Here is a 15,218-nt window from a genome sequence, read left to right on the forward strand (position 1 = left end):
GTTATCACTACAGTAAAGCTGCAGTTGTCAAAAATAATTTGAAAGATGCTAAGATGGAGAGAAAAATGAAGAATCCCGAGTCCAGCAAGTTTATTGAGGAATTTAAACAATTTTCCTCAGGAGCTTGTTGATTTGGTTCTCACGGTTACCATAGTCACCACCATTGACGTAGTGATTGGACTTCCTTCGCCATCCACCAGCAGGGTTGTTCAGCTTGAACGTGGACAAGAAGCTATTTGCAAGAGTGAAGAACCGGCCGACGGTGTAGATTTCATGCACCAAATCTTCCATGCACACGATGCCGAACTTGCCCAGACGCCTTTCGATCATTTCATTGCTAATAAAAGGCAAGAAAGTTATATCAGTGCTGAAAATGTATTGCTCAATCAATTAACAAAGCCAATGAGAAATCATGAGAAAACGCAAGAAATATACCATTTTTTGGTTCTGACAATCTCGGACGGAGCATTGGTGCAATGTTTAAGATTATTTCATCATGAGTAAAAATTATAAGTTGATAAGGGATAAAACTTACTTGATAAGAGGGACGCGCTTGCCTTTGATACGACAGAAACCTCTCTTGTAGATGAGGTCTCTGACGCTCTTGAGGTTGGGGTAGCCCCAGGTGACGTAGGGCTCGATGCGATGCAACATATTCAGGGCAGGCTGCAAAAATAAAATCAATGAGTTGCAATGCTTTCTTGTCGACTAGCTATTTTTTTAAAAAGTATACATATTTTCAATTCCATCGCCAGAAGATATAATGTAAATTTAGGATTAAGTACTACAGAAACAAAAAAACTTCTTTTTGCTTGCTTTGAACTATTTCAATTTGACATTTCGATGCAATTACAGCTCTATATTACCTTGTTGATCCTTGAAAAAACGCCATTGTTGATCTGGCGCAATCTGAAGAGCTGCAAAATCTTCTTGGCTTTTGGGGGCATGCAGTTGATACTGAAAAAGATAAAGATTCCGTAATCAATACTACTCCTACTGCAAGAAATAAAAAGTTGATTTAATAGTTACATTCCATACCGAGGCAGGATTCATAACTTCTACTAGTTTTTCCGGCATGACTCGTTAAAAAAAGTAGGAAGCAACAAAAAAATTATAAATACCTTCAAACATATACGTACATAGTACTACTATAATCAATATAAAAAATTCTCATTATTTTATAAATCAATCAAGAATCATAACTGTGTAGTACAAAATTTAATTATCATATATCCAATAAATTCATGTAATCTCCGTTTTTGACAGATCATGGCTCAATGCATGATAGCCGAGAAATAACGTAACAAGATACTCCGTGGTACATGGTGAAGGGCAACCATACTAGATGATATAAAATATAACTCAGTACTCACTGCCGTGAGTAACAGAGAGCACATTTTGTCGTCGACGAAAATGTGAAGTCACGGACGGACAGACAAACGAACGGACATGGAGAGCACAATAGTGCATTTTTTCCATAAATGAGAAAATGCGCTAAAAAGGTTAAGGGTACATACCCTTTAGTGCGGATGATAAAGGCAAGCTTGGGCTCAGCAGGCACTCGGACGCGGCCCTCGGCCCGGGCCAGCCGGTTCAGATGAACCTCTTGCTTAGCCTTGCGACGGTAGAATATGGCGTAGCGCTCAGCACGCTTGAAGGCCTCAGCATGGCGGGCACGAGTCAGTGCCGCTTTCTGCACAGCAAAACGTTCAAGTTGTCACCATAAATGGCAAAAAAAGTCTTCCTTAAATCTTGAAGAAAGACTGATTGAAATGCCGAAATAACGAGCCCCTATGATACATAATGAGTAAATTTACCGAGGAAATGAGAAATTAAGCGTTAGAGAGACGAGTAATCAGAAAATGTGATCCAGTGCAACAACTGTATGTTGTTGCTCACTAAAACATCTAGCACTTTGAACAACCAATAAATGACAAAAATTTGTCTGTCTGCAAAGTCTGTAGCTGCATCTCAATCTTTATCTTGTCAAAAAATCAAGACATGACAAACATAGGATTATCCTTTTTCTGGTCATAAGGAACAAACCTTGTGGTACACAGCATTGCGCTTGAAGGCAGACTGCACACGGCGCTTCCTCTTCTTCAGGAGCACCTCTGGGACAGTTGGCAAAGTCACCTTCCTGAAAAAAATGAAAAAAAAAAAAAATATTTAGGACATCTAATGTTACATGTCCAAGTGAAACCTTAGTCAAATCAAAATCATTAAGCCCTCCTACAGCCAGTTGCACCAAGATGATTATTTCTATACCTGATGAAAAATCATGAGCTAAAATCCACAAAACTTTCATTTACTTAGAATTCTGGAAGATGTTATTCAAGGAAATTGTCCTGCAACTTGACTTGCTTGTGCACCAGTTTCATTGGTGACAATTCTGCACCACAAGTTATTTCTTCACTCCTTATTAGTTATATCAATTTCAAACCATATTACAAAAGAAACATTTAGCTAAATTTGCTAATAGGTAGAGGTAAATACCATTCCTACTCAAATGCAACCAAATCTAGTGAAGTTCTGTAACACAATTAAATATTCTAGATCATTTTAATCTGCTTTTGCTCTCAAATTGAGAAAAAAATGTAGATTGACCCATTTTGGTCACTTATAAGCTTGGCTACAGCCAGAGAAGAAAGCTCAAACAAGCAATAGCAGTAAGGGTACATGTAAAATTCCTTTGAGAGGAAAAATTAGACAAGGCAGTACACAGCTTTAGACATCATGGGTAAAGAAATGACCCAGACATTGGAGACAATCCAAATCCATTAGGTTAAATTTAATAGTGGAATATATTCGAGCATTTATCCCATGTCTTTTTATAGGTTATCAGTGCTTAACTGCATATAATGAATCATTTGAAACACTCCTGGCATTATGAGGATTGACAACCAAAATCATAATCTGTAGAGCCTACAACATGAATAACTGAAATCCCTAAAAAGGGCTACATTTTATATTTTCTTTGTTAGATAAATATTGATGAATGCCGATTTATCTAGCAAAGCTCCAGAAATGGCAGGAAAGCTCTAGTCCTGGATTTAATATATATTCTAGATCTGGTTTGGGTTGTGACGGCTTCCTAGATCATGACCATGATGTCCAATATCATAACCCAGGTTCTTGTATGTCTATCTTCATATGACAGCATGACATAATTCTGGGTTAAGCCCCAGGTTTAATGATAATTTTCAATTTCATGACAGGTTGTATGAATATTCAAACTTTCTCTTATTGGTGGCATGATTTGTTATTAATTCATGAATTTGCATCATGTTAAACCTTAGTGGCAAGATTTGTTATCAATTCATGAATTTGCATCATGTTAAACTCTTATTGGTGGCAAGATTTGTTATTAATTCATGAATGTTCAGAGAGCCATTCACATGCCACAAACTAATTTGCAAAGTCCTGTGCACATATTAACCAAAATCTCTAATTTTATCCTATAAACAGCAACACTGCAAAATTAACATTTGTCTTTACTTTAGTGGTAACTAAACATGTGATAATACAGGCTGACTGCTCTGACATGACGGCAACTATGCGATCTTTAACAAAATATTTTAGGTTGACTAGCTTCCCAGCAAGGAAAACATCTCCCTTTAGGGCCACAACTAGAGCTTTCCTGCCATTTCTGGAACCGCAAGATTCCCACTAGATGAATCACCTCTTATCTATTTGTTAACAAAAGTGCACGATTGGGCCGCAAGTTTCCAAATTTATTAAAAATTTGTCACAGGAACTGAGATTTCAGAAACAAGTAGGAAAATTCCAATCCTGCTTGTTACTATGACATTATGCAGGAAATTTTGGCAGGAGTTTTGAAGTACTGCAAATGTTGACATTTTTATGCAATGACACATTTACAAAGTGCAAACCACTGTTTTTTCAATCAAACAAAAATACATGACATTAGAGCTGCAAGATTTCATACCTACTGAAATTATAGGTGATATCCAAGCCACAATATATCAGAAAAAAGTTGAACTTATCCCAACTAGGCCTAGATCCAAAAAGAAAGTGGCAAAGGTGGATTGAAAATGATATACAAACCATTTTTAGAATTCCATCCTCTTGACCAGAATGACATACCGTCAACCGGGGCTACTCGGGACAGTTTTGAGCGTTATTTTAAAAAAACTGTTAATAACTTCTTACGATGAAACATTTTATAAACAAGTTTAGGCTCATTTTATAGCTTTTTGCAAGGGCTATCAAATGGCATCATCAAAAAAATTCCATATGCTATTCGTAAGGTGCCAGAAGCAAAAAAATGAGTGTCCCGAGTACTGAGTAGCCCCGTCGAACGGGGCCCACTTGGGACACTTGGAATAAAACTTCATTTTAAAACATTTGAAGCATGCAGAGCGTACTCATCCATTACTAACAGTACTCTGAAGTCCTCCTCTCTCATTGTAGATGATGTAGAAGTATAATAAATGACATTTTCTGTGATTTTTACTTGTTTTTACTTTATTGATATATTACCATATACATTAATTACCGAATTATTGATGTGACATTTTCGTATTATTGATGCAATATTACCGTATCCATGAACATGCCATTGAGCATTTACAACAACCTTGCCCACTGCAAGCTTCATATCAGCAGCCTTATAGCATTTTTTTCTGTATCTGTAAGCTTACAGAACAGCTTGTAATTTCACACCATTTTAATTACGTCAAGTGAATTTACTTCAGCACCCAGACGCTCCCCTCAAGTGAATTTACTATAGTTAAAAAGATCGTGAAAAACATACCCAAAACAGAAAGGAATATTTTAGTGACAACCATATGTTTTGGAGAAATAAATCATAGTTTAGGTCAATTACTTTTCATTCTATGATGCCTGGTGCACAATTCTATCTAGGTATGACATTCCATGCACAATTTTGTGATGACGGATGATGCACTAATTTTTTGATAAGTGAAATTTTTTTGCTGAGAGAGGTAAATGTAATAAATATTCCTAGTTTTTAATCAATTTTTTTCTTAACTGGAGCCTTTGCTAACCAAGGTTCTACTGTAAATGCGTTTTTGGGAGTGTCCCGAATAGCCCCGGGGGGTGTCCCGAGTAGCCCCGCCATGCGGAAATGGTCGCCATTTTTTTTAATGAGATAGGACAATTCCATCAATTACGTTTCCAAGCCGACACCTGGGTATACCTTTTATGTAAGTAAAATTTTTTAATACGGCAAATATTTTTTTTTTGCTACAGACCTTAGCAGAAGTAATTTTTCAAAATAGCGGTTTTCACCATTTTTTTCAGGAATTTTTCAAAGCTAGTAAATGTAGTATTTTTCAACTTCCTTCATGCTACATAGATAGGAAAAATGTTGACGTTTACACCACTATATTTAGTTTTGCACCATTCCAATTAGTTTTGCTACTATAACAGTTTTACGTCGTGTCGGAGGACTGTCCCGAGTAGCCCCGGTTGACAGTAGGCCTAAGCTAGATGCAATTTTACAAATAAAATCAAAAAATAACTTTTTAGCTGCAAGATTCAAAACTCTTCAAAACATTGTACTAGCTAGGAGCCAAAATATTTCAGAAAAAGTACTAGTTAGTTTACAATCCTGTTCAAAGCTTATGTTTACAATGCAAATGGTCAAAGAGCACCATCATATTATCACCTACTGTTGTTAATTAAATTCAAGATAGGCTACCTATTCAATGATCATAGTTTCGTCAACTTTTACTTTTTTTTCTCAATTCAATTAGGAAAAATCTCCCACAAATGCCTAGGCCTGCTCTTTACACAAATTTCAACTTTGAATCCAACAGGATTTAAGTTACTATTGCAAATTAAATATAGCCTATTTCAATTTTTCAAGTTTATCAACTCATTGCCAGTTAAAAACATGCTAATACTGCAAGGCAAGTAGCCAAGTAGGTATCAGAAATTCATAGTGGCAAACCAGAGATTTTTTAGAATCAGTGCATTTTTAATTTCCTCAATAATGCCTATTCAATATTTAAACCAATTTCTTATGTATGATAATGCTGGTATCCATGCTACTTTACTCGAGTTAACTGGTCTACTTGTCTTATACCTAGTTATCAAAATTGAACTTGTGGGAGAGTCTAAAAAACTCTTTGCTTTGCCACTATTTCAGAATCACCCTCAAGGCCTCAACTCAACTTGAGTTAGGCTAAGAAGGTAAATTAGCATACAGCTACTGCAATTCTCAACCAATTAGAATGAGAATCGAGTCAACTACCTAGGTAATTTATGCTCAAATATTAAAGTATAGCCTAGGCCTAGTAGCCAGGTAGGTATTTAGATTTTAGGTACTACGAAATAAAACATGGCCTGCAACTGGCACCTATTGTCATTGAAATTCCAGAGGCGGGAGTGAAGAAACGATGAATAAAAAGATAATTTATTAGTAGCAAGCAAATCATGAATTTACAATTCAATGTAGGCTATTTCAATAAATAATTTTTTTCAATGTAATAAATACACATTTAGTTCAACGTAGCTTAGCTAGGTAGCTGGTTTGAATGTATGCAATCCGATAGTCGTAAATCGAAGAAAACACTAGTAGCTTAATTTCTCAATGAAAATAAATTAATACATTGCACTGTTGAAATTCATAATAATTGCCTAGTAAAGCACACAATAATATTCAGCGCATATAGAAAAAAAAAAACAAATTTTCACTTACTCAGGAGGCATTTTGATCACTTTAACGCCTGATAAACTAAGAAAAACAACTGCGTGAAAAGCAAAGAGCGTTGCCACAACCGAGATGTCTGAAAAACATGATTGACAGAAAGTCAAATTTAGGATCGATTAATCTCTCATGCATATTGTATATTTTTACGAAATTTGAATTTATTTTCGAATTATGAAATTTATTTTCATTTTTGCATTTGATTTTATCTATAACTCAAAATTTCACAATAGATCTCCCATTCCAGACAATACCGTTTTTAGAGTTCGGATATTACTCCTGCAATTTTAGTGACCGGGAGTTCTGGAATTGAGCCAATTATTATAATTTGTGACAAGTAAAAGACTGTTTAGTAAATATTACATATAATTGAGTTCCATAAATAGACATCTCCGACATTGATGGGGCGTTGAGTTACTTGGACGATTTTTTGTTTTGGAACGAACTTTTAGATCGTTTTGAGCACATAAGTTGAGAATAGTGTCAATAGAATCAAATAGAAGAATAGAATCGAATAGAATAGGAGTGTTGGCCCTGAAGAAATAGGACCACGGTCTGTTGCCGACTCATATACTTTTCGTGACATGATTCACAAGAGATCCGGCCGTTTAATATAATAATATAGCGGTTTCAGCGTTTAGTAGGCCGGAGGCCTGTCGCCGACTCTCAGCATTGCAGAACATTAACAGCATTTTGCGTTCTCGAACTCGCAACTCACTGCTACAATAATTCTGATGTGCTTAACCGCCCGGCCTCCCTGCCGATTCCGACCAGAAACTGGCGCACAGAGCTGGGATCGAACCCGCGTCTCTCTGCGCCAATCTTTGAACCCGATCTTTCCATAACTGACGATTGTTTGAGATAGCTGCGGGACTTGTTGCAGGTCTGTAAGGTGCCAGGCATTTCAAGACTGAGCATATGCTTCTGCATAGCTTTGTCTAGCCTGTTATTGAAGGCGTTCATAGTCGGAGCGTCAACGATGCAATCAGGGAGGCTGTAAGTTGTTACACATGTCGGTGACTCGAAGTGAGAAGAAATGTTGTCGCATAGATGTGTTACAAAGCAGTTTTTAGTTTATAGCCGTGGCCCCTGGTGTTAGTTATTGTTTCAACTTCTATTACTCTTTCTATGACCTTTTATAAACCATGGGTATACATGAAAACTTCAATTAGGTCACCATGCAGACGACCGTAACTGAGGCTTGACAGCTTTATAATCTTTCTTCAGAAGACTTACCAATTAAGCTTGTAATTATCCTTGTTGTACGTCTTTGAACGTTTTCTACTAAATTTTTGTCTTTTTCTAGTTTTGGTGATCACATTTGGTTCCTGTGGCTTTCAGCAAGTAATCATGTTGGCTAATTTGCTCTGCAGCATGCTTGCGCACGGGAAGAAGTATGAAAATTATGCTGGTATTGGGCAATGTTGGGCTATTTCAGTCGTCCCATCGCGTCTGCATCAAGGTACTCGTATGAGCACCTGATCAGTCAAAGTCGTTTATTGGCTTTATTACCTTGGGCTGCAGCATGCTTAGAAAATTTCAACTCATTGTCGACATAAACTCATGTGTCTTTTTCCATTGCCGAGTTCGACAAAAACACTCTCTCGTTGCAACCGTGTCTTCTCAGTCTCACACTGTAATCTCTCTGTTCATTCTTCTTGCCAAGGTGGATTACTTTACACTTGTCTTGATTACTTTACTTGATAAATAGCTTCATTTTTTTAAGATTCTCATCGGTTTCTATTCAACAAACATTGCGTGGAAAACTTGCGAAAGATTAGAGCGCTAATTAAAATCGACGCGCCAAGACAATTCTGACAGCGCTTGTACGAGCGTAGTGACAATAAATTGCTTAGTTTTGAATTAGATCAATATCGGTTTCGGTTTAGCAAACTTATGTGTGGAGACATGCAATAAAAATGCATCCTAAAATTCACTCCAAAATTTTGCCGTAGAATCGTTCATTTATATTTAGGTTTTTAAATGATGTTTCAAGTTATTCAAATTATTGAATTATGAGATTCTCTATGGATCAAGGGAATCTAACATCTATATGTTCGGGCAAACCCTTGTAATCGACATGTTTTGTGAATTTTGATTACATCCATAAGTAATATATAAAAGAAACAAAAACAAACGGGCTAAAGAGTACTCGATAACTGCAAACGAAGTTTAAATTCTTGGTCACAAAAGATCACTTAACATGCAAGAATTATTACCGATAGGCAAAAAAAGGTTTCATAATTAGATACAATATTTCACCCTTGTTGAACGAATCGTCGAAAAGGAATACGTGCAGAGAATCCGAAGTTTTACCTACGTCCAAATTCATTGATGTAATGTTGCATTTGCTCCTGCGAGAATTCCTGATTATTGAATCTAGCTTTACAGAGTTTCAATGAATGGAGAACATCAAATTGCTGCATCGCTTTACTGATGCAAATGGATTTACCATTGCCCTCTTCAATTAAACAGTCGGAAAGTTTAGCACCCATCTCCCTATATCAGCTAGATTCTGCGTTACACTCCTCTTATCTTCACTTCACACTTGTACATTCCAGCATGTTTTGAACAGTCATATAATGCTTGTGTACATTTCTCTCGCCAGGTTTTTATACAAACTTCAAGTCAAACCAGTAAATTGTATACCTGATGCCACATTCGGCGCCTAATATAAATATCGGCGGTGCTTATACACGTACAGAGTACACTGTACTTTCTTATACTGATTTTTTTTGGTACAAAGAAACGATGTTCATTAACGTGCCGTCTAAACAGTATAAATTGGATAATAATTCCACATTGAACATAAAGTTTTTACTGTCGCAAAAATGTCCTCCTTACACGAGCTCAAGCAAATTCATAATCACATGAAAATTTTATTACTTAAATTAACCTGAAAGTACGGGTCTTCAATACTTTACCCTCACTTCAAGCACCTCACGACCTTGCAGCTAACTAGGTACTATAACTCAACTTACACAAAAAACAAATTCGACATCCGTTAATTTCATTTAGTCGAACTGTGTTATTTTCAATCGAAAGTTCTTTGGGATTGTTCCACAACTAATGGGATTCCACATTGTGAGTTGGGAATTATTTTCCGGCAGCACTGGTTAGACAACTGAAGGGTGCTGCATACAATTTAACACAGATGCCAAAGACGAGTTGCAGGTGCAGACTGCACAATCGGTGGAATTGCTCAGCGAGACGAGGAAGATGAAGAACGCGAGAACCTGAAATTAATAAACACGTATTTAGCAACGCTGAGGGTTTTCAAGCAAGCATTAATCAATAAGGACTAGCAGAAACAAAGAAGTTTTAATGAACTGAACGCGAGCCTAAAATCGTACATAAAATATCCGGAATTCAAGTCATCAGCATTTTTCTAAATTGTAAGCAAGAAAAATGATGCACTAGCATTTTGACCTTACGTTCTTAGGCAGAGTGTGCTAGGCATTAACTAGAAGGCAAGTACAGCATTAATCGGGAACGATTTCCCTCATGAGAGACGTTCCAAATTTGAATGCATAACAACATACCTACAGAGATTAGATAAATCGGGGAAACACATGGGAAATCCACACAATATATTTTAGTATTACAGCCTCCATTCTACGAAGTACTGATTCATACAAATTATGAATTGTTTCCAAGTAAATTTTAACCCATTCTTCAGTTAAAACTCCTTCCATCTCTAGACCGTCGCCATCTAAGGACGATGGCGGCGGGAATCGACTTCTGACTTGCATCTATAAAATCGATCATAAATGCTCGATAATATTCAGGTATGGTGATTGTGGTGGCCAAATGAGATGCTCAACTTCATTAGAATGTTCCTCGTGCCTTGTTTAAACAATTTCAGCTGTGTGGATAGGGACATTGTGATCTTAAAAGATGGCGTTACCCTCCGGAAACAGTGCTTGAACCATTATATGAACTCGGTCCTAAAATTCCTAAATAGTCACGGCTGTTGATTGAAATCATTGGTCGGCTGGGTTTCCAAGAAATAACACCCCAGATCATCACAAATTCCAAGCCATGTTTTACGGTTGGGAGGAGGCATTCAGGATTAAATGACTCTTATGATGTTTCCAAACGTAAACTCGGCCAGAGGTTGGAAATAAGGTTAACGATGATTAGTCAGAGAAAAACACATTTTCCACTGCTCGAGGAACCAATTCTGGAAGTTTTTACACCACTCTAAATGCTCTAAAGGTTTTCCAATTGCAGCTCTTCCATAGAATCCTGGTCTGTGCAGCTTTTGTCAGATTGTTTTTATTCAAATTGGTTTTAAAGATGCCCAATGAGGTCTGCAGTAATTTTAACAGCGTGGTATCTCGATTGTCTCTCACAATTCAATTTAGGTACCGACGGTCTCTCTCAGCCAACATCGACTTTCGGCCAGACCTATGCTTTACTGAGGACGTTTTCCCTGCTTTTACAAAAGCGGTCATTACTTTTTAGACAGTATCTCTAGACACGTCAAGCATTCGGGAAGTTTCTGTCACGCTAGCACCTGACATACGGGCACCAACATTTTGGCCTCTTTGAAAGGTTTGCCATTTATATGCTATTGGTTAGGTTATAGATACAAAAATTTACTAAAAATATTTGTGCAAGGATAAAATATCAATTAGCAGCAACAATAAACGATAAAACACAAAAATATGTCACGTTTCATTGTTTATAACATGTCCAAATTATCATATCAAAATATCAAAGGTTTCCCTTATTTTGTCCAATCCCTGCAGATACTATGCTAATTCACCACTTCCGTACGTATATATACAAAAATTCGAAATGATGCAATTGAGTTTTTTGCTTTCTATTCGCCGCTTTATTTTTTTATCCTTCCTACTTTTCTTCACGATAGTTGGGCGGGTGACTAGAATTGAAAACAAACAAAAATTTTCCTGAGTCGGAATGAACTTATAGGCGAAGCACTACAAATACCTGCTATGTGAGCCTATGGAACAACTATATTTGAATAGTTTCGATTCATAAGACATACTGAACTAAATGAATTAGTAAACCTGATACTAATTAGGTAATTTTATGTAGTTCATTAATTAGCACGCAAAAAAAGTGCAATGAAATTAACACGGGTCGCCCCAATGATCAAAATTAGTAAATTAGTCTGACCGGCGTCGGCGAGGAGGAGACCTCGGAGACCGCGAGCGACGAGGCGGGGGAGACCGAGACCTCCTGAGGGGCGGTGATCTGCTGCCCTTGCGTGGCGGGGGAGGAGATCGGCTTCCTTTCCTGCCAGCCACGGGAGATCGAGATCGCCTGGCGATAGGAGATCGAGATCGACGCGAAGCAATAGGTGATCGTGATCGCCTCGGCATCGGAGATCTTGATCGCCTAGGCATGGGTGATCTCGAGCGTCGGGAGGGAAGAGGTGAGCGAGATCGACGGCGGACAGGCGGCGAGCGGCGTGGCGGTGACATGCGGCGCCCACCACGAGGAGGCGACCAGCGTCTGCCAGCCCGAGGCGGCATCCTGTCATCACAACACCCATTTTAAAAATAAGAGAAAATAGAAAAAATAATTTATTTGGATATATTGACATATTGGCCAAGTCACTCCTCCTGAAGCGGAATAAGCCCTTCCTCCCCTAGGTGCATAATAATAATTGGCATTATCTTCATTCAGGAGACGAACTTGTTCTATAAAAATAGACATGAGCAAGCTAAAGCTCGAGAGTATCCTCTTTGGACATCCTCTCCAAAACAATTTGCAGGTCACAAAAAACCAGCACGGAGGACACTCTAAAATAGCTCTAAAGACTCCTGACCTCGGAGGGGAGCGCCAGGCGCGGGCGGGAGCAGGGCGACGAGGGGGCATGCCGTACAGAGGCAGAGGGGAGCGCGGCCTGCGCGGCGCCGCGACCCGCGGGACGAGGACTGGCGCAGCGGAGATCTCCTGGCCATCGATTTGGCCGCCGTCCATGTGCTTCATAGCGTCCTCTGCCGCGTCGGGAGTCTCGAAGTCGATGTAGCCATAGCCCTTATTCAGTGTCGGGTTCAGGCGCCTGGGGCAAGACGTGCTATCGGTCACTTAACAACCATTCATTTGCAAATCTCTGTGCATAAGCTTCCACTATTGAGATAGTTCAAGAAAAGATTTGTGAATATTACCTCCTACTCCATTATTAAAAACTAACATTAAAGTTTTTACAAGTAATTTTATCGTAATAATGATCAATTGGAAAAATGTAGGCTTATGAGCAAGAGTCAATCAACTAATGAAGGCAAGAAAAGCCCCCAAAACATATTTTCGACCGATAAATAGAACTATTTACAAGGCAAACCCTGCTCATAACTCACACATCATACATCGGTAGATCAACACTCTTCACGGTGCCGTAAACAGAAAATATCTCCAAGAGGTGCTCCTTGTTGACGTTCCTGGTCAGCCTGCCCACGTGTATGCGGGTGGGGCGAGGGGTTGGGCTGCGCTGTCGACGACGGTTGCGTGGCGACTGAGACCTGCATGTAACATTATCCCTCTATCATTTATTTTCCTAAATCTCATGTTCAACAAAAACGTGAAAGCAAAGAAACAAATAGAATAAATTAAATCTTTTTAAATGACAATCAATTCGTTATTCAGCAATCAGGTTGGTTGCTGAATAATAATGCTCCTTAGACTGCAAACTTGGGCAATTCTGACAATGAAATACAGGGTTAGGAGACCACATAAAAAGAGAAGTTTCCTAGCACAAGCAGCAACTTTTTAACTACGAACCTGCTTTTGGAGTGACTTGCAACCACTTTAGTCTTAGTAGCAGTGACACTTTCTTTCTTGGTAGGGCTGCTCTTGTTGTTACTGGCCTTTTTAGCATCAATTTTTGCTGAAACTGTTGTGCTCTTATTTTCCCTGATGATGAAGAAATGAGAGAATGAGATAAAAAACTACACTTACTCTTTTGCAGTAAGATCAGGCTCCAAAATCATAGTTTAGAATACAATAAAAAAAATTCTGCCATTCATACATAGGTAGAATTCTTATGCAGCTCTCTCACAGTATGTTTTCCTGGTGGTCAACTGGTCAATATCATAAAATCATCAATTAGGATCAAAATGCAGTACAAGTGTACAACTAATGTCATAATCAATACACAAATGCTATGGAAAGGGACAAAACAAAAATTTCCTTTGATCTGACTGCGTCTCACTTCTTCTTATCCTGTTTGTCCTTTGACTTAGATTTAACTGAAGATCCAGATGAGGATGATGAAGAGGAGGATGAACGAGATGACCCACTGCTTGACGAAGACGAGGAACTTGATGATGTGGAAGAAGCAGATGAGCTTCGGGAAGAACTGTTAAGAAAAACAAATTTTAGCAAAAGACTACAAGAAACCATTTACAAGATGCAATATTAGGCTCAAATATTTATAAAGTAAGTAAGAAATTCATAAAAATGTTTACACCAAGCATTATTCATCAGAGCATGACCAAAATACATAAACAAATCAAAGTTATGCAATTATAATTTGCTTCTGCCAGGCCTCTAGATCAAATGGGGGAAATAAAATAAGGAAATTCTTATCACCTGCGGCTACTGTCATCTTCACTACTGGAGTTTTTGCGTTTGGATACTGCAGAATTTTTCTTCTCTTTGTCTCGACTTTTGCGTTCCGAGATGGCACTAGATGATCTTGAATGATCCTCTCCTCGAACCTTTGTGGTCTCAACAACTGCAATAAGAAATTTGAATACTTCACATATTAGAAATACAGTAGTAAACACACTCCACAAATATTTGATAAAGATGTGAATCTCATTTTCAAATTTACTGGAAAAATATCTAGCAAGAAAAAGGCATAAATATTCTGTGTAGTGTAATACTTTCCAATTTACTTCGTTCAAGATGGAATCCTACATGAAGCTATAATTTTGGCCAAAATAATTTATTAAAAGCCACAGAATTATATAGAAACTAATTTTCAAACTTCTATTCAACACTTAAAAAAGTTATAAGAGATCTAGCATGACTTTCAAATAATATTTAATATATCTTGTTCAAAAAGTAAGGAATTATTTAAAAAATTTAAAATGATTTTGGATAAAAACTTGGAAAAAAAAAAACAAAAAAAACTTGCAACAAGTCACCCTGAAGAAAAATTGTTTGAACCTGACTTATAAGTATATGTGAAAACTTGATTGGTAATTTTCAAACACAAGAATCTGGTCAAGGCTCTAGCAATCCTATAGGTACTATAGATGAAATTTGCTTGCAAGAATATTTTTCAGGATGTTAATTTTCAAAGTAAATACTGATATGACAAATTTTATAAGATAGGGTAAACGCGGTATATTCCGTCATCGTGGGTAATTCCGTCTCCTCTCTAGTTTTTCCTTTACATTAAGCTTTGTTTTAGTTCCATGCATTCGTTGATGGTTGAAATGGTGATGTCATACATTTGCGCGTCGAACTAATGCAAAACACTAGGTCTTGGCCATCTAGTGGGAAAATATTGAGATCCAAAGAGAGACGATGCACGCTACCC

At 37.8% G+C, this 15,218-nt stretch overlaps 2 protein-coding genes across 2 annotated transcripts; both read right to left on the reverse strand.

Annotated features, from left to right (window-relative positions):
• Positions 1 to 73: 73 nt before the first annotated feature.
• Positions 74 to 6,763, reverse strand: LOC108668148 (60S ribosomal protein L7). The gene is made up of 6 exons (XM_018155305.2): positions 6,689 to 6,763; positions 2,047 to 2,140; positions 1,518 to 1,693; positions 867 to 957; positions 536 to 666; positions 74 to 337 (listed from the first exon to the last, which is right to left on the reverse strand). The coding sequence occupies exons 1-6, from the start codon at positions 6,697 to 6,699 to the stop codon at positions 103 to 105; spliced, it is 738 nt and encodes a 245-aa protein (XP_018010794.1). The 5' UTR covers positions 6,700 to 6,763; the 3' UTR covers positions 74 to 102.
• Positions 6,764 to 9,499: 2,736 nt separating this feature from the next.
• LOC108668147 (RNA-binding protein with serine-rich domain 1-B) lies at positions 9,500 to 14,405 on the reverse strand (the record flags this gene model as incomplete). The annotated part of the gene is given in 7 exon segments (XM_018155304.1): positions 9,500 to 9,933; positions 11,843 to 12,202; positions 12,498 to 12,734; positions 13,030 to 13,191; positions 13,451 to 13,582; positions 13,881 to 14,027; positions 14,261 to 14,405. Coding segments are annotated over 7 exon segments (1,217 nt in total), but the record flags the coding sequence as incomplete, so codon positions are not given.
• Between the last annotated feature and the right edge of the window lie 813 nt (positions 14,406 to 15,218).

The sequence above is a fragment of the Hyalella azteca genome, unplaced genomic scaffold, assembly GCF_000764305.2.
Source record: "Hyalella azteca isolate HAZT.00-mixed unplaced genomic scaffold, Hazt_2.0.2 contig6678, whole genome shotgun sequence".
In the NCBI taxonomy this organism is placed as follows: domain Eukaryota; kingdom Metazoa; phylum Arthropoda; class Malacostraca; order Amphipoda; family Hyalellidae; genus Hyalella; species Hyalella azteca.

Bases quoted from the DNA above. Each gene is read 5' to 3' on its own strand.
- LOC108668148 (XM_018155305.2), bottom strand. The intron at 1,694-2,046 runs GTTTGTTCCTTA...TTTGCTGTGCAG, and splicing joins GCAATGCTGTGTACCACAAG to AAAGCGGCACTGACTCGTGC. The intron at 338-535 runs GTAAGTTTTATC...GCCTTTTATTAG, and splicing joins AAGCGCGTCCCTCTTATCAA to CAATGAAATGATCGAAAGGC.